At 46.1% G+C, this 24411-nt stretch overlaps 2 protein-coding genes across 2 annotated transcripts in view; one reads left to right on the plus strand and one right to left on the minus strand.

Moving 5' to 3' along the window:
• SDC2 (syndecan 2) overlaps nt 1-24411 on the plus strand; it is a 106350-nt gene that overhangs the window by 77210 nt on the left and 4729 nt on the right. The window contains exons 4-5 of the mRNA XM_049772957.1: nt 19126-19237; nt 22213-22346. Coding sequence (XP_049628914.1) covers nt 19126-19237; nt 22213-22346 — 246 coding nt within the window. The remainder of the gene's footprint in view (nt 1-19125; nt 19238-22212; nt 22347-24411) is intronic.
• TP53INP1 (tumor protein p53 inducible nuclear protein 1) overlaps nt 1-24411 on the minus strand; it is a 914054-nt gene that overhangs the window by 10467 nt on the left and 879176 nt on the right. The window lies entirely within an intron of this gene.

The raw sequence follows: 24411 nt of genomic DNA on the forward strand, positions 1-24411 counted from the left end.
TTTGCTCACCTGCATACCACCAGCCATCAGGATTTAACGCCTATTTCTGATGCTAGAGCATACTTTGTAGGGATTTAGGTCATGGGAAAATAAGATCTGTCTCTCCCTGATTTCCCTCTCCTGACCCTGGCAGAATTCCTGAAGGTGTTGTTCAGGGGTCCATCCTGGGAGTCGGGACGGCAGACAATCAAGAGGGAGACCATAGCACTTGATGTTGGTAGCTCTGGGAGTTTCTGAGCAAAAGACTCATTGTGGGAGCATATGAGAGGCTCCTGGTGGAGCATGATAAAGCCTCCACCTTGTTTTTGCTTTTTCTGCAGCTCCTTGGTTCCCAAACACTCCGAAGTGCAGCAGAATCACAGTGCCTGTAGTCTTGCTCCTATTCCCCAAAGGTTTCCTAGAAACAGCAGGAGCTGTGAGTCCTTGTTTCAGTGAAACATAAAATAAAATGAGCTTTAACAGGGCTTGAATGGCCCCTCTTTTCTTGTATGACACCTGGGTGTTTTCCCTGTGGAGACTGGGATTCACTGGTCATAGGTGGGTGGATGGGAGATAACCCCTTAGAATTTCAGGCTTATGGGGCCGGAGAGATAGCATGGAGGTAAGGTGTTTGCCTTGCATGCAGAAAGTCAGTGGTTCGATTCCCGGCATCCCATATGGTCCTCTGAGCCTGCCAGGAGCGATTTCTGCACGTAGAGTCACAAGTAACCCCTGAGCGCTGCCGGGTGTGACTCAAAAACAAACAAACAAAAAAACAACAAAAAAGAATTTCAGGCTTACTATCTCTCAGCCCCTTCCATTTCGCTTTCTCCTGCTTCTATCATTTCCTTCCATGGCAACAGACCAACCTCATAAAGGTCACCCATTTTTGCTGATCTGAATCTGTGCTCTCCGCATTTTGACCGTTGCATCCCCCCTGATGGAAATTTTAACTTGGACACCGTGGGTATTAGCAGCAGAGGCTGCTTGGATCCATCCAAACTCATCTTCCCTATCACTTTCTCTGCAAACAGTGTTAGGGAGACACCCTGTAGCCCAGTCTGGGTGAAGTTTCTCATTCAAGAACCTCAGTGCTCTCTCTTTGTCTGGATTCCAACATTCATGGCCAGAATCTCCCCACAATACCCATCAGAGAGCTTCTAGTGTATTATTTCCTGTGCTCCAAAGAGCTCCCCTTTTTCAGTAGTTTGGGCTTCTCAGGCTACCGTTCCACTTGGCTTTTCTGGCATTTGCCCAATTTTCTTCTTGATTTCCTCTCATGCTCTTTGTTGCTGAATTCAGCTGAGTATTCTCCTTCCCTTGGAGATCTCAATTTTTTATACTTTCTTAAACTTTGACCACTATGTTTTATTCTAGAACCTCTATAGCAGTTGTCATTAAATATTAGCTGACCTCAGATCCCTACGGAGACCTGTCCCAGCACATACATTAGGTCTCACCCTCCAGAGTTTCTGATTCGTATGGTTTGTGTTGAGAATCTGGGAGCTTAGAATCCTAACAAATGTGTTGGTCCTTGCTGAGTGACCTGAAATCCACCTAGACCAAGCTCTATGGATGTTTACAGTCCCTTTTAAAACCTGTGTGTGGATCAGAAGACCATGTGCTTTTCTCAGGAGACTGGATTGTGTTGGAGTCTATGCTGCAACTGTTTCTGAACTTTAAAACCAAACATTGTACTTTGTGTTCAACTCTGCACCAACAGGCCCTTGGCCTGTAAAAACACTATTGAATTGAAGGTTAGCTCTGGGCTTCCTCTCCACATACTGGATGAAGACACTTGCTGCATTTACCTCGCCTACCCATGCTCTGTCATTACAGACAAGTAGGCCCCATGTCTAGTCAACTGCCAATTACCAAAACTACAGGCCCCTGTTCCGAAAGTGGCTCAGCCCAGCTCTGCCCATATTGTGGTGCTTCCTTCTGTCTCTATGCTCAGGCTGAATGTTGGACCTGGTGGCTGGGTAATGACACCCTTTGAAAGACCCAGGTGTCCCCATTTGTCCTGTGTGGATATTTTCTATTTCAGTCTTATTTGTACATTTCCTTGTCTTGTTCCAAATGTCAGTGTCAGTCTTTGGAACTTTGATGTGGTTAGAGTAGAGCAAAAAGGTGCTTGGACTTCCAGCTATGTCCAGTCTCTGGCTATATCCAGTCTCATAGGCCTTTAGCTTTTTCAACTTGTGGGGTAATGCATTTTGTGTCTGTGTGCGTATATGTGTGTGTGAGTGAGTGATTTGAGTAGGGCACCAAGAGTTGCTGAGACAATAGTTTAGTTTCTTAGTAGATATTTTTTTCCTCTGCTCATCATGCCACTTTCTGCTGTTCTTGATCATGGTTCTTGAAAGAAGAGCTTTAGGCATTGATTGCATTGGTTTGCGTAACCATGGCAGTAAAGGGCCTTGGATCTGGTCTGGTGTTTTTAAAACAAAGAAACTTTGAAAAATGGACCTAGAGAGATGGTACAACAGGTAAGGTGCTTGCCTGGCCTGTAGCTGGCCCAGGTTAAACCCCAGGATTCACATATGGTTCTCTGAAACCACATAAGAGTGATCCCTGGATGTAGAACCAGGAATGAACACAAAGACAAAGATATTGTGCTCTGCACAATGGGCTTGGTGCTGAAACAAAACCCAACAAAAAAACTATGTGGGGAGGAAAAAAAAATTATAATGCATTAAATATGTATATTAAAGATAAGAAGCCTTTACAGTGTTTTTCTGTTTATTATAATGAGTATTGTGTGAATGAGTCATTATGAATGATTATTATTGATGGATATTATACAAAATTTGCCAAGTCTGTACTTCTGAAATTTATTTTTTTATTTTTTTTTTATTTTTTGGTTTTTGGGCCACACCCAGCGATGCTCAGGGGTTACTCCTAGCTGTCTGCTCAGAAATAGCTCCTGGCAGGCATGGGGGACTATATGGGACACCGGGATTCGAACCAACCACCTTTGGTCCTGGATTGGCTGCTTGCAAGGCAAACGCCGCTGTGCTATCTCTCCGGGCCCTGAAATTTATTTTCTTTGGTTAAATGAACATACTTGTTTTTGTAAACTGTCAACTTTAGAAATTCTCTCTCTCTCTCTCTCTCTCTCTCTCTCTCTCTCTCTCTCTCTCTCTCTCTCTCTCTCTCTCTCTCTTTCTCTCTCTCTTTTGGTTTTTGGGCCACATTGGGCAGTGCTCAGAAATAGGTCCTGGCAGGCACGGGGAACCATATAGGACGCTGGGATTCGAACCAACCACCTTAGGTCCTAGGTCAGCTGCTTGCAAGGCAAACACTACTGTGCTATATCTCCAACCCATAGAAATATTCTTAATATATTTCTTAGATATGAAAGTTTTTTGTTTGTGGGGAGCATCATTCCAGTTATGCTTAGGCTATTCTTGGTTCTACACTCAAGGACCACTTTTGTGGGGGACAATATGGAGTGTCACGAATCAAACCCCAAACATCTACCTGCAAGGTAAATAAACATTCTCCCCACTATATGTTACTCTAGCCTTCTTTTCTACTCTAACAGCTGTATGATCTTGGGTAATCTTGGAAGGACCTTTGCGAGGCTTTGTTGAGGTTCATTGCCTGGTACCCTTCAGGGGGTCCATTAACCATACACAACCTACTTGAGGTGCTATGAGCAGCCACTGTTCTTGGGTGTCAAGATTGAATGGATATGATGCTATTCACAACCTTGTCTGACTTTCTTTTTGATCTTGTTAGATGCTTCTCTGAAAGAAAGGTGGAATTTTAATTTGAAGACACATTTCATGTAAGAATATTGGGATTAATTTTGGGCAATTCTTGGTTTCAGATGCTCACACTCATAGCTTTTAAATATAAGAGCATTTAATTCATCCTACTGTTATGATGTTATTCAACCTTTAATGGGATTAGATAGAATTCGAGCAGTCAAGGCTATAACTACTTCATTAGAAAGATAAAGAAGATTGCAAGCCTTGTACTCAAAACATTTCTGGGGAAAGAATGAAATGTGAACCATAACAGATTTTAATTGGGTAACTGTTACATGTGTTAAGAAACGTTTTGTAATAATTACTGTGCTTATTAGTTTTATGTGAAACAACTGAGCAGATATATGTACTGTAAAAGAAACACTTTTTCTGACTGTAATTCATTTCCTTAAGGTTGGAGGTCTTAAACATTTTTTCTTTCTGTCATTCTGATCTTGCAATTTGAGAATCCAAGGCATCTTTATTATATGGTAAGGCCATTGCTAGAATTTCTAGGCAGGGAAGGGTGTTTGTGTACATGTGGTTTAAAAATAGTTTTTTTTTTTCTAAAATTTACACCATATGGCCATTTATTTGTATGATCTCTTTACTGGCTTGAACTGTTTCTATCACATATTATCAGCTATTTAAAATATTCTTAAAGAATTCTATGAGTATAGAGATAAGGAAGTATCCTCCTTTTTCAGATTAGAGTATAAAGAGAAAATGATGTCATTCAAATCTTAAGTTCTGCCATGTGTGATCTGGTCGTGAGTTCACAAGTATATCAGTTGTTGTGACTCTCTTTTCTTAAAACTGATCGAAACATCAAAGCCTCCTTTCTTCCTGGCATTCAGAGGAGTTAAGCAGGAGGTACATTTGAGGATCTGCTAGGTGCTAGGTGCCTTTAGATGTTCAGGTGTGGTGGATCATAGAGTGGCCATCACAGGTAGTTAGCTTGAAAGTGCTATTTGTCATTTGAACCCAACGCTTCTATGTTTTGGGAAGCCCGAGTTTTTGCCACTGCTTCCTCACCCTGACATCAATTCTCTTTATCTCCAAGGCCAGCAAAGTGATGGTTGAATTTTCATGACCATGTTCTTCCAGGAAGATGGTCTGTTTTCCTACTCTGACAGGGTTATGAAGGGAGGAGCCCATGCACCCCACTGTCTACAGCCCAGCCTGTCTTCCTCAGAAGTTTTTAATTGCTCTTGGCACCACTTGTAGCGAGAGAACACATCTTGTGGGGGTGGGAAATAGAACGTTAAGTGTAATGAATAAAATTGTCAGCCAGCCCAAAGAGTTGGCTTCAACAAAAGGAGGGAGCAGCTGGAATGAATTTGTTCCTCATAATGTCCCTTGAAAACGAAGCCCAATCCTGTTGGCTTCTAAACAGTTATCCAGTTGCTAAAACAGTCGAATAATCATCCTTATGAAGGAGCCCTGAAACTTGTTCTCTCTTAGCTAGATAGGTGAGGCAGCTGGAGTGGTATAGATGTTACGTGGAGAGAGACTTTGGACCTTGCCTAAGGGAGAACCCAAAGGTAGAACTCTTTATTGGAATTCTTGGTTCGTAGGTGGAAATAAATACCACAGAGATTGAGTTTGAACTTTTTTGTGTGTGTATCTGCATGTTGGTAGAATGTGAATTGGTTGAAGCATGGGTCCACTGAAGCCAGGAATTGGTTTGGGCTGCCTGGCCTCACACCCTCAGTTGGCCACTATTTTGGAAATAGGGGTCTTACATCAGAAGGGAAAAGCAAGTTCATTCAACAATTGCCGACATTTTCTGTGCTTAGTAAGGGGACTTTTGTCATCTATTGGGATGAAGCAAAGTGAAATAAAAGTGAGAGACTCGAAGAATATTGGAAAGTCTTTATGGAACCAGGGAAATATGAGGCATTTCCAGTGGCTGGTGTGTGGGAAAGAATGACAGAATGTTCTTTTATATTTACTCCTCCTTTTTCCTTCTTAAAATCCTCATGGGAGCCTATTCTGACTCCCACCTGGAATAGGTCTCCTTGCTGTGGGAGTTCAGTGAGCAGTGAATGACCCTTAGCAACCCCAACTTCTTGGATTAGTATCAACTTTTCCTTATTTCTCTTCCTTGGCCACTGCTGTGAGAAGACTGTGTAGATACAGTGCCCTACATTTAGTAGGTGTTTCATCCATCAAGGTACATTTCTCTCTGAAATGGGCCTGTGACAGTGTGATTTATTGAATGTTCAGTGAAAAGTGAACCAACCATTTAACCAACCACTTACTCACAAAATATGGAACCTGGAAGATATCTGATTGTGCGCAGACCAGAAGTCAAGTCCAGATGGACAAATGGTCAACCTCACAAAAGAGGAGATCCGGGGAGCCTGGGAGTCAGGGGAACCAAGAGTTAGGAGTCAAATTGTTGTTCTGTTTTATAGACTCAGCCCAAGACCCAAGACTCAGCCCAAGATCTAGCCATCTTCCACCTTGCTCCCTGCCTTTACCTAGCTCACCCACCACCCCCCCCCCCCGCTAGTGGGTGGGATTATGGAAAAGTCATTCTTCCAATGTGATGCAAGGATTGTATAATTGTATAATATAGTAAAGGAGAGAGGCCAGAGCTTAACCAAGTGCCTTGAAATGCATCCACAGTTTGCAAATTGACCTGACACAAGCCCACAGATGTGCATCTGCTGTACCAGGGAGCACTGGATTGACGTACACCAAGGAACTTCATATATGAGACAACTTCATGAGGTGTCATTGTACAGACAGGACTGGGGTTCAGAGAGGCCCCACAGCTTTGAGTGGCAGAGCTATTGAGTGTTGAGTGCAGGCAACATTCCTGGGAAGGCAACTGGAGTCGGTCTTTCCATTCTCCAGCATCTGCTCTCCACACCCTACTTCTGGAAATAACTATGTGATGCCTTTGTGGACTTGGTTGCCTGAAGAGGACACCCATGAGTTTTGTCTTGAGGAATTGATATTCTGTTGAGGCGATCAGAAAAATATGCTGGTAGAGAAAAAAATAAAGTTTCCAGAAGAAAAGGGTATGAGTAAAACCAAATAACAAAGGCAGGCAAAGGCTAAACCAGTTCTGCCCACTTGGAATGATGGAGACTTGATCTGAATTGGAAACTGCAAACATCAGACTGTGTTAGGGCTTGACTTTTCAACTCCTAAAATAATCCTATTCTTTCACTATTACTTACTTGTTACCAGTTATAAAACAATTTGTAAATTGATTATTATTCATGACCAAATACACTTAATCTACTGAGGGAAATGACTAAATCAAGTGACCAGATACAATTGATAGATAGTGCATGATTGTACATATATGAAGAGAGTCAAATTCATAGTAATAAAATGGTCTCCAGGGGACAGAATGGTTGCTTTTGTTGGACAAAGGTTCCCTCAGGGGTGATGAAAGACATATAGAGGTGGATGTTGATGATGGTTTCACAATCATGGCAAAAGCAGAATGTCCTGAACTAGGAGATAATTTGTGTGTTCAAGGTTGAGGCCATCTTAACTTTTGCCTACTTTTCAAAAAAGCCAGAAAACAAATATAAGTTAGAAAAACAATGAACTAGGTTCAGTGAGATGTCTCAGAGGGCTAGAGTGTGCTTTGTATGTAAGATCCTGGGTTTGATCTTGATATTGCATATCCCCTGAATACTACTAGGATTAGCCTCTGTGTACTACAGAGCATGGCCCCCAGACCAAAAAAAAAAAAAAAAAAAAACAAAAAAAAAAAAAACAACTCCTTGAACATTTCAAGAGGTGTTTTCTTGAAAAGACCAAGTAACATGCATGAGCCCAAGCCTCCTTGAGGAACAAGATTGGATGCAAGAAGGGATGATCAGAAACTTGAGGACCAGAGCAATAACACTGCTACAGATCAGGCACTTGCCTTGCACATGACCAACCCAAGTTTGATTCCCAGCATCCCATAAGATCCCCTGAGCCTGCCAGGAGTGATTCCTGAGTAGAGTCAAGAGTAACCCCTGAGCATAACAGGGTGTGGCCCAAAAATAAACAGAACAATACCAGAAACTTGAAAGCAGAGGGCTGAGTTTTGGGTAGATGACAGACACCCTAGTGCTGAAGTGTTGGGGTGGAAATGCACCTGTGTGTTTGGTGGGATGAGAAAAAGATGCAAAAAGGGGGCCAGGATAGAGGTCCTGTATTTTGGGGTTTATAACCAGGATAATCAAGCCTGCTACTCCTGCTGCTTCACTTGAAAACAGAGAAAGTGACAGAAACACTGAAATTTGTCCACAGAAAAAATTTTACTCAGGATTGAGGTTTCTGATTTGCTGACTGATCCCAAGGTCACTTCTGCTGTCTCTTGAGAAGCTAGCCTGGCCTACCCAGAGCCACTTGTTGGTTTTCAGATTGAACGTATGAGGTTTGGGGTGCCTTGTAGGGATGAGCTTCTGACCTGTGGTTGAGCGGGGTTCACTTTCAGGCCCTTGTGACCCTGGAAACCATTGTGTGGTTCCTTCCAAAGGCAGGCCCTGGAAAGCCCATTTCTGTCTTCTCCAACTTGATGACTGAAGGATCCCAGAAGAACGAGTTGGTTGGGCCATGCCATTCCCACTCAGTGGCCAAGGGCTTTTGCCATTGCAGCTCTCTTCTACCACCTTCTCTGCCAAGGTCTGGGCTCAAGACTGGATGGCCTTTAGCTCTGAAGGTGAGGGTATTGGGGAATCTCTTGAGGCTCCTTTTAAGAGCATCTGCACTGACTTTCATGGCCTGCTGGTGGCGCTCTTCCCCACTGTGCCCTTTGGTGGCTCGCCAAGTGGATGAGCCATTTTTCCTAAGATTTTTCTGGATGATTCGAGAAGATGTCATGGAAGTTGTTTGGATTGAATCTTTCTTAGCAAGACTTCCTGACCTTGGGTGGAAGAGATTTGCTCCTGTGCTACAGGGAGAGAGTGGTACAATGTGGCTGCTTTCATGTCACAAGCACGTTCTCAGGGCTCTGGTGACCTGCTGGGGCCAGATATTAACCCGCCTGGGCCATACTACTGCCTTATGTATCACATTTAAACCCTCCACAGGGATGGTGTTGTGGCTCCCAATATCCCCAGCAGTGAAGGTCGGGGACCTTGGCGGCAGTAACCCCTTTCCCCTGCAGCTGTGTGGCCCTGAGAAGTGAATTGTGTGTCGAATGTGCTGCTCTGGGGTGCTCTAGGCATCATTTTCTCACCCTGGGGTGCTGTGCACACTCATCTTCCAGGAAGGCTCATTTTTTTTTCTCATGGCTGATGTCAGAGACAGAGCCCAGAAATGGGTGCCCGGAATTCACCCATCATGTGGAGGTTTTTTGACTCTGTGCATATGAAGAGGAGCAGCACCTGTGTATGGGCCCAAAGGTCAGCTCAAGGCTTGTAACTGGGGAGGGAGACAAGCCTTGTTTCCCCCGGGCCGAAGGGATGTTTTCTTGCAGTTCAAGTGCTCACTGATTTTTCTTTGCTTGCACTTGACCCCCGAGCATCATGGGAAGACAGCTCAAGTGGGTATCACTTTCAGGGCTCCTCTCTCTCCCATGTCTGATCCCTATCCCCCTTGGATTGTTTGCATTGCCCTGGGGGAGGGGAGAGAGAAGAAAAATTTGCATAGAACCAACTAGGGGGAAGGCTGGAGGAAAATTGGGGACATTGGTGGCGGGAAATGTGTACTGGTGAGGTGTTGAACATTGTATGACTGAAACTCATGAACAGCTATGTAACTATCTCATGGGGATTTAATTAAAAATTTTAATGTAATAAAATGCAAGAAAATTCAAAGAGTAGCTTCAGTCATCTGCTTGAATGGAAGAAACCAGCAGACTTCATCTTTGATTCAGAAATCAAAGATATATTTCTGGGGGTCATGCTGTTTGCTGATAATAAATCTTGGCCCCCAGGTCACCCATCCCAGACATTTTCCCTTTCAAGCCTTCTTAGTAAGACATTATCTTCTATCAGAAAAGTGAAGAATGAGGGCTGGACTGATTGTACAGCAAGAAAGACACTTGCCTTGCATGAGTGGGACCCAGGTTTGATTCCCGGCATCCCATAGGTTCCCCTTAACCTGCCAGGAGAGATCCCTGCACACAGAGGCAGGATTAAGCCCTGGACCCACCTGGATATGGCCCCAAAACAATAATATATTTGGAGCCAAAAAGATACTACAGTAGGTAGGACATTTGCCTTTCACATAGCCAACCTGAGTCCAATCTTCAGCACCCCAGATAGCCTCCCAAACCCTGCCAGGAGCGATCCCTGAGCGCAGAGCCAGGAGAAAGCCCTGAGCACCAACAGGTGTGGTCCCAAACAGAAACCACAAAAAAGCTGATGTTTCTTTTTTTTTTTTCTTTTTAATACATAAATTCTTTAATTGAATCACTGTGAGATACAAAGATGTTTCTCATTGAGGGCCAGTCATAGAATGTCAAACACCCTTCACCAGTGCACATTTCCTACCTCCAATGTCCTAATTTTCTGTCCCATCCTCTCCTTGCCTGCATGACAGACATCCCCCCCCCCCCACACACACAGAGTGGTTTGCAGATTTGCACTCCTATGTTCATTGCAGCACTAATACACAATAGTCAGAATCTGGAAACAGTCCAAACGCCTGAGCACAGACGAGAGGATATAGAAACTGTGGTACATCTACACAGTGGAATACTACATAGCTGCTAGGAAAAATGAAGTCCTGACATTTGCTTATACACGGAGTTGATGCTTTTTAAATGTGGGACGCGAACCCGGGTTGGGTCTCCAGCCCTGCATGTTGTTCCCCTGAGTACTGCCAAGATCAAAGCAAACAAACTGGCCATGGCAATATTATTTCCTGTCTCTAACACCCAAATGACTGATATGTAGGGGCCAAGGGTAGACAAACCCAAGGCTAGGACTGTGTGGGAGCATTTGTGGGGAGGGAGGGCGAGTGTGGTGATGAAGGAAGAAAACAGAGGTGCAACATTTCTCTGGAGCTATACCATCCTGTTGTAAAGGCCAAGTCGCAGCCACTAAGCAGGCATTGGTGGCTAGTTTCTGCCTTTGGGGACAAGAAGCAGGACTTCCCCATCCTGGCAGCTTACAGGCACTGGTGGGGGATGGGGCCACAGAAAACGACAGACATTGGGTTAAGCAGTCTGAAAGCTTAGCTGGCCCTGGCTGGCTGCTGATCTGGACAGTGAATGGAAGGGATTAATCCCAGAGATTTGTTTGCAGGAGAAAAGTTGCTTAAAATAACTTCGAGGGTGGAGGGGTGTGGATAAAACGGCTACTGGGCCAGTGTCCTGTGTGACAGCCCTCTGAGGGGCTCCCCAGCAAAGGAGGGGCCCTTCATGAGCCTGTTTTCTCTGATTGCAGGGTGGGGGAGGTGGAAGAGGCAGGAAGGAGGTCTGCCAGGGAATCTGGCTGCACTTTGCCTGTTGCCTGCCTGGCTACAGAGCACAGCTGGCTCACCCGCAAGGATGAACCAACTGAAGGAACAGCACAACTTTGCACAGAAACTGTAGCTCGAGGCCTTGAGACAGAAATAACTCTTTCCAGGGAGTAAAGCAGTTGGCAGTGGAATTTTTCTTGGTTTTCTGCCCTTCCTTCCTTCCTTCCTTCCTTCCTTCCTTCCTTCCTTCCTTCCTTCCTTCCTTCCTTCCTTCCTTCCTTCCCTCCTTCCCTCCTTCCCTCCTTCCCTCCCTCCTTCCCTCCTTCCCTCCTTCCTTCCTTCCTTCCTTCCTTTCTTTCTTTCTTTCTTTCTTTCTTTCTTTCTTTCTTTTTCTTTCTTTCTTTCTTTCCTTTATTTTTCCTTTCTTTCTTTCTTTCTTTCTTTCTTTCTTTCTTTCTTTCTTTCTTTCTTTTTTATTTTTCCTCTTTCTTCTTTTCTTTCTTTTTCTTTCTTTCTTTTTTCTTTCTTTACTTCCTTCCTTCTTTCTCTCTTCCTTTCTTCTTTCTTTCTCTCTCCCTTTCTTTTTTCTTTTCTTTCTTCTCCTCTTACCCCTTCTTTCTCCTCTCTCCTCCTCCCCTTCTTCTCTCTACTTCTCTCTTTTCTCAGCTCTTTAGATTTGACCAGATCTTATTTCTTTCCTGCTCTAAGTGCCACTCTGACACACAGCTATCTATCTGGCTGTCAGCCTGCAACTGAGGGTCCTGTTTGGTTTTGCATGTGGTGCTTGAATCGTGTCTTCCCGCCCCCCCCTTCTAAACGTAAATACAGATAACAAGATGGTCTAACAAATGGTGCTTTTTTTTTTTTTCACGTCTAAACTGGAACTTGGCTGTTGCTGTTGGTGAGGGTTTTTCATGTCATTCTTAAGTGGAATTTCCAATGACTCTACCCACTGTAGCTTGGGGGATGTTCACACTTAGGCCTTTTGGACTTCTTGAGTTCCTAAGGGGCCCACCGTGGAGAAAGTAGATCTGACCAAATAATCTAGTTACTATGACCTCTGTAAAAAGACTTAAAATATTCTGGTATGTGGACGCCGGCGAGGATGTGACCGCTTGGAATCCTGATGGTCTGTAAACACAGGCTTAGGATGGGTAGTTTTCTCTAAGAATAGGCACCAGGGAACATAGCATATTCTCTTGCAAATGAAGAATTGGAACCACCAGCTCTCAAATGAAGACAGAAACCACCACCACCACCACCTCCCCCCCTCCACACCCGGTTCATCTTTCATCCCATGTCACAGGCTCAATAGGACACATAAAAATTTACTGAGGTTTTTGGATATAGAGAGTATTATGCTGAGTGAAATCAGTCAGAGGGAGAGGGATAGAATAGAATAATCTCACTCATTTTGTGATATAAGAAATAAAGAGATAGTATGGTAATTATATCCAGAATCAATAGAGATGAGGGCCAGGTGGACCTGTCCATGATAGGAAGCTTGCCACAAATAGTGGAGCAGTGCGGTTAGGGTAGAGAAGGGGCCACTATGACAGTGATAGTTGGAACTGATCACTCTGGACATAGACGTTTGCTAAAAGGGGATAAAGTAATATGCATGATATATGCCCCTTCATGAACAGTAGTGTAAACAACAGTATCAAAAGGGGGGAGTAATAGGTTTACCCAGAAGCAGGCAGAGGGAGGGTGGGAAGGACACTGGGGACATGGGTGGTGGGAAACGTGTACTGGTGAAGGGTGGTGTACATTGTATGACTGAAACTCAATTATGAACAATTTTCTAGCCACAATTATTAATTAAAATAATTATTAAAAATAATTTGCTGAGGTTTAATCAGTATTTAGTAATTATTCCATTGGTTGGACAGACTTTTTCTTAAATAAAAGGGAAAAAGCGTAACCCTTCAGGAGGAGGAGAGTGAAGCTGCATCCTTCCTCTCTGCGACAGTTTTCATTTAATTTTTCAAAATCCCTTGTCATGTAACTCCTTCCTCACGTCCGCAGAAGTTTCCAGAAATTGATTATAGTTTCTGCCCATGGGATTGTCTCCTTAAAAGGCATGCAAGGGGAAAAAAGAATCAATATTCGGGCTTTCCGAGCTGCTGCACTGCAGAGAGCCCCTCCTTCACCCCCAGCACGATTGATTACAGCTGCTTTTGTAAAAGATTGAAAAAGAACAACCATCTGTATGAAAAACATCATTCTTGGGTATGAGCTCCATCAGCTCCCAATACGTTTCCATGGGGGAGACTCAGCAATGCGTCCACTTAAAGCAGATTGTGGGGAGCACCAGTGGGCCAGGGCCAGCTAGGAGGGGAGCACGACTGGCCTGCATGCCACAGGGGTTACCCAGCAGCGAGGGTGGCTCAGAAGTGTCTCCCCAACCTCCAGGAGCAAAAGTGCTAAGAAGGCAACGTGAAGGTTGGAAGCGGCCAGAGAGAGCCAGAAGCTGGTCTTTGTTGTTCTGGAGCAAAGAACTGTTTTGTTGTTGCCAAAGGTAGGGAATCCCTGTCAATTAGGAATCCTAGAATCAGTAATGAGAGAAACTCCTGGGGAACAGGGGGTGGGGGAGAAGAGGCTGTGGACATCCAGAGTGCCAGGATCCAGTGACTCTGATGGGTCTTGTGCCCATTGGATTATAGACCCCACTGTGGTCTATTGGGAGTTGGGTTTGGGGTGGTGAAATCAGCTGGAAATAGATCCCATCTTCATAAACTTGGGGCAGCACTCCAAGAAGCTGTGCGATAGATGGGGGTCTCAGGTATATAATTTCCCGCCTCTAGGAAATGCAGCTCCAACATGTGAGCCTTCAGGACTCTCCATTTCCCAATAGGAGACTTGAATACAAACCCAGCCCTTAGGTACATGGCACAAGCATTGGCAGGGTTGGAGCATCTATTGCTTGGGCAGCATTGAGGATCCTGAGCCTGAGGGTAGTTTGGGGAAAGAGCATTAGGTGTTTGGGTTCGCATGTTCCACGTCCCATGTTTAAGTCGTACCCTTGAGTGTTGAATAGACTGAAGCCATCGTGGTGCTTGACACACACTTTGTGTGGTTGGCGGCTCATCTTCTCTTTACTCTATGCCTTGATTGGGAGGTTAAAGAAATTCTGTAAGGTGGCCTAATTTTTTTTTATTTAATTGACTTTATTTAAAGAGAATGCATCCGGGCTGGAGAGATAACAATGGTAGAGCATTTACCTTACATGCTGCCCACCCAGGAAGGGCCTGTTTTGATTCCCAGCATCTCGTATGGGCCCCCAGCCTGCCTGAGTGCAGAACCAGGAGTAACTCCTGAGCACTGCTGGGTGTGGCCTAACAACCAATTAATCAATCAATCAATAAAGTTTAAAAAGATAAAGAGAATGTATCACATGGTTGACATCATTGATCATAATACATTTGTTTTCAATTAAATGGGAGTGAAATTGTTACAAAAGAAAGAAAAGAAGGAAGAGGAAAGAAGAAAAAAAAGAATACAGCGATAAGCAAGTTTGTGAATATTATTGTATCTTCAATGACGTTATTAAATCATTGTCAGAAGGTTTAAGAAGCTCTTGTTGCTATCTTTTACTTTTTTTCATTTCTGAAAATTAGGTGGCTTCAGATACACTTTGGTATCTAAATTGCTGTGTTCCTATGGGGATGACAGTATTAAACCAAAAAATGGAGTTGTCCGGGAATTTCAAGCACTGTTGCTCATACTGCGGCTTTTTTTTTTGTTTTGTTTTTTGTTTTTTGGGCCACACCCGGTGTTGCTCCTGGCAGGCACGGGGGGGGGGGGGGGGGCTATATGGGACACTGGGATTCGAACCAACCACCTTTGGTCCTGGATCGGCTGCTTGCAAGGCAAACACCGCTGTGCTATCTCTCCGGGCCCTTATACTGCGGCTTTTTTGGGGCATGTTTTCAGCTCCAGAGCTTCTAGAAGTACAAGAAGGTGGAGGGAGGGTGCCTACACTCACTCCAAAAAAAATGTCCTAGTATTATCAACTCAAATAGTGGCATACCTGGAATCTAGTCAAATTGGTATCGCTGTAGAGAAGTGATGAAGCGGGGCCTTTGGTGAAGTGGTGGTTCTGGGTGATGGGTGCAACAGGTGTGGTGGCTTCAGCAGGGTGGGGACTTAGCTTACCCTCTCCTCCTAAGATTGCCAGCTTTCAGCTATGTGGCCGGTGTACCCATGATTTTTCACAGCTTGGTTTCCACGAAACAATCTCTTTTGAGAACAGAATGAGTCTATGAAGCTGGCTGGGTGCAGGCATGACAGCTGAATTTTGGCCTGATGTATTTGTGACTCAGACCTACCTGCCCTTCTTCTGTTCCCATAATTTTAGAAAACTAAGTGCGATGTCTCTTGTATAATGCATTTCTGCACCAGCTGAGACTTGAACAATCACTAGGGACTGACACTCATTGGGTGCAAAAATAGAAATGAAAACAATACTCTTTCAAAAACTCTTCTGTTTTTAATTGGAGCCAGAGCTAGTGATTTTGGGGATGTGCCCATGTGAGCTCTGGCCTCTGGCCCTGAAGTCCTTCCTAAATATGTTCGGGTGATGTGTGTAACTTTAACCACCTTGCCAGCTCCCTCTGTCTCCCTGCTCCAGCCCCACGTGTGCTTCAGTCTCACATGTGTCCTCAGAGCAAGATCACAAAGGTCAGGGCTGGAGAGATGGCACATGCTCAAGGGTACATGCCTCGCATGCAGCCAGCCTGGCTCAATCTCCGGCAATTCATAAGGTGCTAAGAGTGATCTCTGAGCAGTAAGGTCCCAAACTAGAAGGAAACAGAGACTCTATGGCTCCTCGTCAGCCATAAGCAGGTACTTACCCTTTAAGGGTGAAGGTGTCAGTTACCAAAAATCTGTCCCTTGTAATTGCAGCAGGATGATAGTTGGCTCAGGGGTATATAAAACCCTAGATTGGGGCCAGAGCGATGGCACAGCGGTAGGGCATTTGCCTTGCATGCGTCAACACAGGGCAGATGGTAGTTTGAATCCCGGCATCCCATATGGTCCCCCGAGCCTGCCAGGAGCGATTTCTAAGTGCAGAGCCAGGAGTAACCCCTGAGCACCGCTGGGTGTGACCCAAAAACAAACAAACAAACAAACAAAAATAAAGCCCCAGGTTGAAGTGCTCGGGAAGAAGGGAGGAGACTCTGCCTCTGCTGCCCCTGCCAGAGTGCTTCTCCTGGGTGGTCGCTGCCTGATTGCTGGACTTCTGGTTCTGGCCGCCTTTTGCTGCCTCATACTGCTCCTGGCCTGACACTAACAACAAACAAAAGATTCCAGAGGTTCTCAGTGAATCCTAATTTCTGAGGATCTGCTCACATTGGGGAGCAGGCGTTTCTCTTTGGACCACAGCCCCACAAAACCTGTTGACATTATAGACTCTGGAGGGGCTGGTGAGCATCATTGAAAAAACTGTGGTTTTAAGGACAAATGTAGAATCCTGAGCACCAGAGGATGACCCCCCACACCCCCATATATGAGCAGATAAAAAGTTTGCCCCACCATGGCACCCGGAGACTACTTCTGGCCCTCTACATTGTTCCAGTGATACCCCAGGGATGGTATTGTCCTCTTTAGGAAAGACTATTCCAGTGCATCATTGGAGCCAGGCAGGACGTTGGCTACCCTCAGTTTTAAGGTCTCATGTCCGTTCAGCTACTGGTAACCTGCTCTCAGCCTCTGGACAGGGTGGAGAATGGACGTGGCTTTGCCTGGTGCCTCCAATTGTAATAGTTAAAAGATTCCCTTTGAGGTTCCGGAACCACAGTACGACACTGAGGGCACATAGCCAACTTGAGTTTGATCCTAGGCATCCCAAGGGTCCCCCAAGCACCACTAGAAGTGATTCTTGAGTGCAGTGTTAGGAGTAAGCTTTGTACATCTTCAGGTGTGGCCTAAAAACAAACAAAACAAAAGGAAACCCCTGGATTGTAAACCAGAGAACCGTGTGGGCTGCTGGGGCTTCCCCTGCGCCTGTTCTGTGAAGGTAGCTTCAAGAAAATCTCCAGAATAAGAAATAAATTTCTCGTTCCTCTCCACACTCCCTCCTGACTCCACCAGGAAACTGGATCTTGTTATTTTAGTCAGAATGTTGGAAGTCTGACCTTCCCTGAGCACATGGGAACTTGCAGGTTGGTCTCACCCATTTCTATTTTTACTCTAGTCTAAACTCCAATCCTACAGAGAGCAAAATAAATACTGGAATATTCGGGAGGATGGCAGAGGGAGCAGAGATGCTTATAATAACACAGCTCGAGACCGCTTGCAGCTAGTTTGATATTCCATAAAAGGAAGCCCGGCTGACCCAGTGCACACCTGTAAGTCATGAATGTGTATCCCAGATAGCTCACACCTCGAAAATCATTCTACGTTGGAGGGTCTAATCCAGAACATGCATTAGGAAGGCAGGGAGTGGGCGGGATGGAGCCTCTAGTCTTACAAATGTGTTAATGGGTTTGTGTTGAAGTTCCCAACCTGGAAAGGTGGACGCTGGTCACCATGGAGGGCACCAGGCCACAGAGACAGCTGCCGATTCGCTCTGCCTTGGTTGCTCACTCTGTTATGGATCCCAGTGGTCACTTCGCTTCATAACTCGATCACTCTGCATATTAGTCACTTAGCAGTTTGATCACTTGGGAATACAACCTGGTCCCAGGCAGTTCTCCTGTTAGCCCTCAGGTTTCTAGGCTCAGATAAGGAACCCCCCAACTCAGGTTCCCTATTCTTGTTTTGTTTTGTGTTTGGGCCAGACCCAGCAGCACTCGGGTTACTCCAGGCTCTGCGCTCAGGAATCTCTCTTGGCAAGCTTGAGGGGCCATATGGTATGCCGGGGATCAAACCCTCACTGGCTGCATATAAGGCAAACACCCTCCCCACTGTACTATTGCTAACCCCCTATTCATTGGCTGCCAACGCTTGTGGAGGATGGACTCAGATAGAATCCACGCAGCAATGAAAGATGGTGGCTGCCTTTCAGAGGCATGGGTGTGTAGTAGTGGAATTGGGGACATTTTCCAGCCATATCTCCTCCTGGGGACACCCCAGGCCACCCTCTACTGAGTGTTCTTTCATATGGAGATGTGACCAGCATTGGCATCATAAGGGTTGCATTTTCTCCAATTCCATCTCAGTTTCCCAAAATTCTGTCTGATTTTCATCATCATGAGACGCGTCTACTCTCAGCACCGGCTGGCAATCAGCTATGTTGGCTTTGGGGAGGTGCTGAGGGTTGAACCCCTTAGTGGAAGAACAAACACAAATCTCGCTTTGTGTCTTGGTCCCTGGCCCTAGACATTGTTCTCTTGGTTGTCTTGGGGTGAGTCTTTAGTTCTCAAAGCTCTTGTTTGAAGCTGCCAGATGCAGAAAAATGAGTACCGACGGAGTGGCTGACTGTCTCTGGTGGAAGGACCAGGAATAGGGCTGGAGTTGTGTGAGGGTGGGTTTGAATTTGCACTGCTCATTCAGGCTCTGAGCCTAGGAGCCCAAGCTCAGAAGGGCTGTGGCCCTTGTCCTCTGCTCCCAGTGTGTGCCTGGACTGTATGGTGGCAAATCATCAGACTGTCCCCTTGAGAAAAGATGCTATTCTGAGCACAGTCAGGCCTAACAGTGCTGGTGGGTCACATCAGGACCTTTGGTGGGGATTTAGCTGAAGCACTGCTATGCCTCCATGACTTCCCTCCCCAAGGAAGGGGCCCAGCACCCAGAGCTTTTCCAGGAAGGCATCTGATGGTTGCTGGGCAGCCAGGAACACAGATGCCTGGGGATGTCTCTCTCTGGCACCTAGACCCTGCCAGGCATGTGATGGGTGACAGAGAGCCTACAGGGTTCTGTGCTTATCTGCGTCAGGGACCTGCTTCCCTGTCTGAACTCAGCCAGGGGATTCAAGTGTGTTGTCCAGGCCCTCCCTGAGAGAGCCTGGATGGGGCAGAAAGGACAGAAAAAGAGGCAGCACATTCTCACCAAGACCCTTCTCTCTCCATCACAGAGGGCAGAGCTGACATCGGACAAGGACATGTACCTGGACAACAGCTCCATGGAAGAAGCTTCCGGAGCATACCCCATCGATGACGATGACTACGCTTCAGCCTCGGGCTCGGGTGAGGCTTCTCTTTCATGAAAATGCATAGGCTTGTGGCATGCATGTATACAGGATCACATGTACGCAGATTTATATGCATGCATGCATACAAATTTGTATGCAAATGTGTGTACAGTTCATGATCCTGTGTGTAACCTCACATGCATACAGATTTGCATACACACAAAAGTGCAGGTTTATGATGCGCATATTTATATAGGATCATACATATGTGTGCAGATTCCTGTTCATGCATCTGTGCAGAGGCTCACATGGACACGATCTCACAAATCTACATAGGCTAATGTACACAGTCATGTGCATAGGCTCACACAAAAGCTGGCATATACACACACAACACATACATACATGCACATTCTACTAAGAGCAAGAATTCTGCCTTTCAGAGAAAAGTCTCAGCACCCCTCTAAAACCAATCCCCTAAGAGCACTCTGATGGCACCTGAGCCCCCCTTGTCCCAACAGCCCTGGGATGGCATCACCCACTGCAGAAACTCTCCTAGATGCTCCTTCCAGGTGTGTGGAATAGGTGCTGAGCACCTGCTCTTTGGGGCCAGGGACCCACTGGACTCCCTGCAGGCCTCTCCCATTTTCTCCCAAAGCTATGGGGGTTAGGATGGGTCCTGCTCATGGACCAAGGGGTTGAGGGATTTCCCGAGACCCCTGGGCTCTACTGCCTATTGTCCAGTGTGGGCTGGCCCCAGTGACCCATCCTGTGAGCGAGAGTCCTTCCCAGCTGAGCCTGGCATGCAGGCAGTATTTAGGGAGAACTGGAGAGCCGGAGAGTCAGTGCAGAGGTGCCCCTTGTCATCTGCAGTGACCCCAAGCTGATCCCCCATGAAGCTCTGACACTGATTCTACTCCTTATCCATGGGCAGGCAGGTTGTTGTGCAGCAGGGACATTCCTGTCTTCCACCTGCTGATCCAGCTGTGGGGCCAGGGGGGCCTGTCTGAGCCCCAGACAACTGTGCAGCATCCATTCTGGTCCTCCTGGAGGAGCCCGGCCTTTTTCTCAGCATGAGGCCATCATCCCACAATACCAAGCCCAAAGCTGCAAGAGCCAGATCTTATAAGCCTCTATGTCCCTTCTGCTCCCTATGGGGCTCCAGCCAGTTCTGCCATCACCTCTGAGTCCCCCTCAGCATTTGGAAAGACCCTCAGCGTCACCACAGAAAAAAATGTGGATGCAATATTCTTACCAAACTTGCAAACTCACATACCTGGCCAATTTGCTCACTCAACAATGCCAGGAACATTCCCCCCATGGGAATAGAAGGCAGGCCAGGCACGAGTCAGGAGTGGAGAGTTTGCAAAGGGCAGGGACAGTCTGATCCAGGATCTTCTGGTATGGAGGGCCCTGAGAAATGGTGCAATGGGATAAGCATTCACCTTTCATGTGACCAACCGTGGTTCCATTTCTGGCACACCGTAGGGTCCCCTGAGCCCCACCAGATGTGACTCCTGAGCACAGAACCAGGAATAGGGTCTGGACACTGCTGGGGGTGGGCCTCAAACAAGCCAACAAAGCATGATTAGGTTTTCACTGGTCCATTGTAGGAACAATGGAACATCAAATCCTTGCAAATACACAGCTACCTGTATTCCCTCTGGACTAGGCTTCTGAAGGGCTTGGAACAGAGGAAATTTCTGTCTTCGCTAGAGTGTTCCAGGAACCTTTAAGACAGAGAACATCTAGGAAGGAGTGATGGCTGGTCCTGAGGGGATGATTCCTTGGGGACCCTGATGCAGAAATAGGCCTCGTGGTTTCCAGGCGAGCACCAGGCAGCACCTGAGCAGGACTCTTGGGATGTTTGTTCTACACCCCACATTGCTATTCATAGCTTCCATTCAGGACACCTCTTTTTTCCCTTGTCGCACCTTGCAAGTGTGTTATGAACTTGATAGTTCATATAGGACATAGTTAATATGTCCTAAGAAACAGTCCACATGTGTCATAGGATATGGAAATAAGTTGGCAGGACTGCCTGGGGCATTTTAGGTTATGTCTACCCACCCTTCCCAGCTGTCACCCCTTGTCCAGGTTAAAAGAGGTTGAAGTTAGAATCATTTAAAATCCAGAACCCAGGGATTCTGGATAGAAGAGAAGGATAGGACAGTAAGGAAGTGTTGACCTTGCATGTAGCTAGTTCAGGTTTGATCTCCAGTACCACATAGGGTCCCCTGAGCTTACGAGGGAGCTCCTTCAACGTTGTCCAGGTAGTAGAGAAGGAACCAAGAGAGGAGACTCAGATGGCCCAAGAGGTGAGCAGAGAGCCAGGAAAGTTGCGTCTTAGAAGCCCAGAAATGGGGTGTCTTGTGAAAGATGATGGTTGGCAAGTGTCCAGAGGTGCCAGACAGTCTCTCAGATGAGGGCTCTTTTGGGAAGGGCCAATGTGAGGTCACTACTGACCAATTATATGAGAAGAAAGAGGGAGAACTCAGTTAGGAGGAGGAGAGCAGAGAGCAGAGTCGATGGGGAATATGAGAAGCTAGTGAGAACCCATGATAAGATTAGGAAAAAATAGGGTGGGGGTTAAATGGCAGGTAGAGGATGGGCAGCAGCCCCATCAGACCAGAGATCCACTGTGGGATAGTTTTCCTTTCTGGCGTATGGTCTGTGGGGTTTTTATGCTAGAAAAATGCCACGTGTTGCAACATAGAAGGGAAGACATCCCATTGAAGGGAGATTGACTATGCCCACAGACAGCCCCTAAGGTGGCTGTAGAGTATTCTGGAGAAAGTTCCAGAAACATTAGCCAACCTCACTCCCAGCAGGTCTACTTAGACCTTCCTTGGAGCAGGCCAGTGAGTGCTCAGTTCTTGAGCTCCTATGGTAAGCAGCTTAGAAGAATGTGGCCTGGTACTGAGTTTGTTTGTAATCTCTCTCCCCCTGTCCCTCTTTCTCTCCCACTCTTTCTCTCTACGTGTGTGTGTGTGTGTGTGTGTGTGTGTGTGTGTGTGTGTGTGTGTGTAGGAGCTGAGGAGGACATGGAGACCCCAGAGCAGATGACATCACGGCCCCTCCCAAAGATGCCCATCACCAGTGCCATGCCCAGAGTGGAGAGCCTGCCACCCAAGACACAGAGCAAGGTGCCTGCACACACACAGGTGAGCTTCATTCCACTCTCACTTTTGCCTTCTGAAGCCCTTTCCATGAGAAGAAAAAGTTCCAAGGCAGAGCACTATTCAGAAGTGCTCCCTACTTGTCTTGATTGGATGAGAGCCTGGGGAGACCAGAGGGGGATACTTGGGGTGCAGATTGCTCAGCCGTGTCTCTGTGTCCTGGACCTCTGGCAGTCATGATAGATGAAGATCTCAGAAAGAGAAGAGTTTTCTACAGCTCAATAGTAAGCTCTACTATGTGGGGCAAAGTGCCATCTTCATGGGGGGAACCTCATGCTCCGGTCACCACAGCAGAAGTATTTGTCCACCCTACCCAAGGGTTCAGAGAGATCATCCTGATTTGGCTTGTGGCCCTTCATAGAAACAATGATGACCTAAGGCCCTCCAAGGGGAAGTCTTGCCTTCTTAGGACATGCGACCCTTGAGACTTGAGTAGCAGCCACCATATTGGATGTGTCCCAGACTTCTGAACACAGGTGGTCATTTAACAGGCCTGGAGAATAGATATGGAGATGACCACTATTCTTGGCACAAGATTATTTAGGAAAGGGTCACTGCTCAATTTTTAGCCCATTGGCATTGGCAGTGGACTGCCCTGTTGGCCAACAAAGATTTCAGTGTGACAGAGAATGGCCAGTGCATTGGAATTGGGTATTTTGAACCCAATATTTCTCCTATCCCAGGAATAACTGGAAAGCTTTTAAGTCAACAACAATAAAAACTGATGCCAGATGACAACTTGCCAGATGACACGAAGTCTTTACAGATAGCACTGTTGTCTTTCTGTGCAAGTTTCTGGGGGGCTTCAGTATCGCTTGAACTTGGGTCATTCAGATCACAAGTGCAGTTGCTGTTAAATTTTAAGAAAGCCAACAAATGGGGGCTGGAGCAATTAGGGTACAGTGGGAGAAGGGGACTTGCTTTGTAACCTAGATTCAATCCCAGTATCCCATAAGATTCCCTCAAGCACCAGCAGGAGTGATTCCCAAGGGCAGAGCCCCCTGAACACTGTTGGTGTGGCCCACAAACCACAAAAGAAAAGCAAAAACTGATAATGATCAATGGGGGAAGACAAGAAGTACCGTATTTTCCGGAGTATAAGACGACTTTTGAAACAAAAAAAAAAGTCAACCGAAAATCAGGGGTCGTCTTATATGCCAAGTATATCCCAAAAAATGTTTCAATATGCCGCTAAACGAAAATTGTCTGAATATGGCCACAAAACAAATTTTCCAACTCGATCCTACACCAATCACTGCTAGGCTGCTCGGACCGCCTCTCTAACTCAGCCAATCCTAGCAGGCTTTTTATGCATGCAAATTAGACAATGTTCTAGACCCGAATCTACACTGTCAAAAGCCTGCTTAGATAGGCCAGAGTCAGAGAGGAAGTCTATTATAGTCTAACCTTTGAACCTTTGCTTGTTGTGATTGGCTCACTGTGGTACATGAGCACACCTTTGCTTGTTGTGATTGGCTCACTGTGGTACATGAGCACAGGAACACATGCAGTACATGCAGCACAGGAACCTTCTGTCTGGTACAGCGAATATAGGCCTAAACCTATGTTTTAACTGCAAAATTAGGGCGTCGTCTTATACGCCCAGTCATCTTTTTATACCGGCAAATACAGTATTCTGGGCTTTTAGAGAGGCGGAAGCCTGAGGAAACCTCAGACGTAAGCAGTGAGAGAAGAGAATCATTGGGTTGGATGTTAGGAGAATCCCAGGAGACAAGGTACAGGTGTTCAGATCCTCCATTGGTGAGGATGCAGTGGAGATGCTGGCATGGGCTCCTCTGGGAGTGCCTGAGGAATTGCCTGCATCACTATGAGCACATTGCAGAAGGGCATGCTTGCTGCAACCACATCATCAGGAAGCACACGCATTACTGCAGAAATTGTGGTGTAATGTGCTGACACCTAGCAGGACTGAGCACGCATGTGTCCAGGTGGGGTCTGACCAGGAAATGGTTCAAGGGCTATGAGGAAGCAAAACCTGCATTTGAAATGCTTTAGAATAAGCCAGTGAGAAGGGACTCACCGATCATTG

The sequence above is a fragment of the Suncus etruscus genome, chromosome 5 (genome assembly GCF_024139225.1).
Source record: "Suncus etruscus isolate mSunEtr1 chromosome 5, mSunEtr1.pri.cur, whole genome shotgun sequence".
NCBI lineage: Eukaryota > Metazoa > Chordata > Mammalia > Eulipotyphla > Soricidae > Suncus > Suncus etruscus.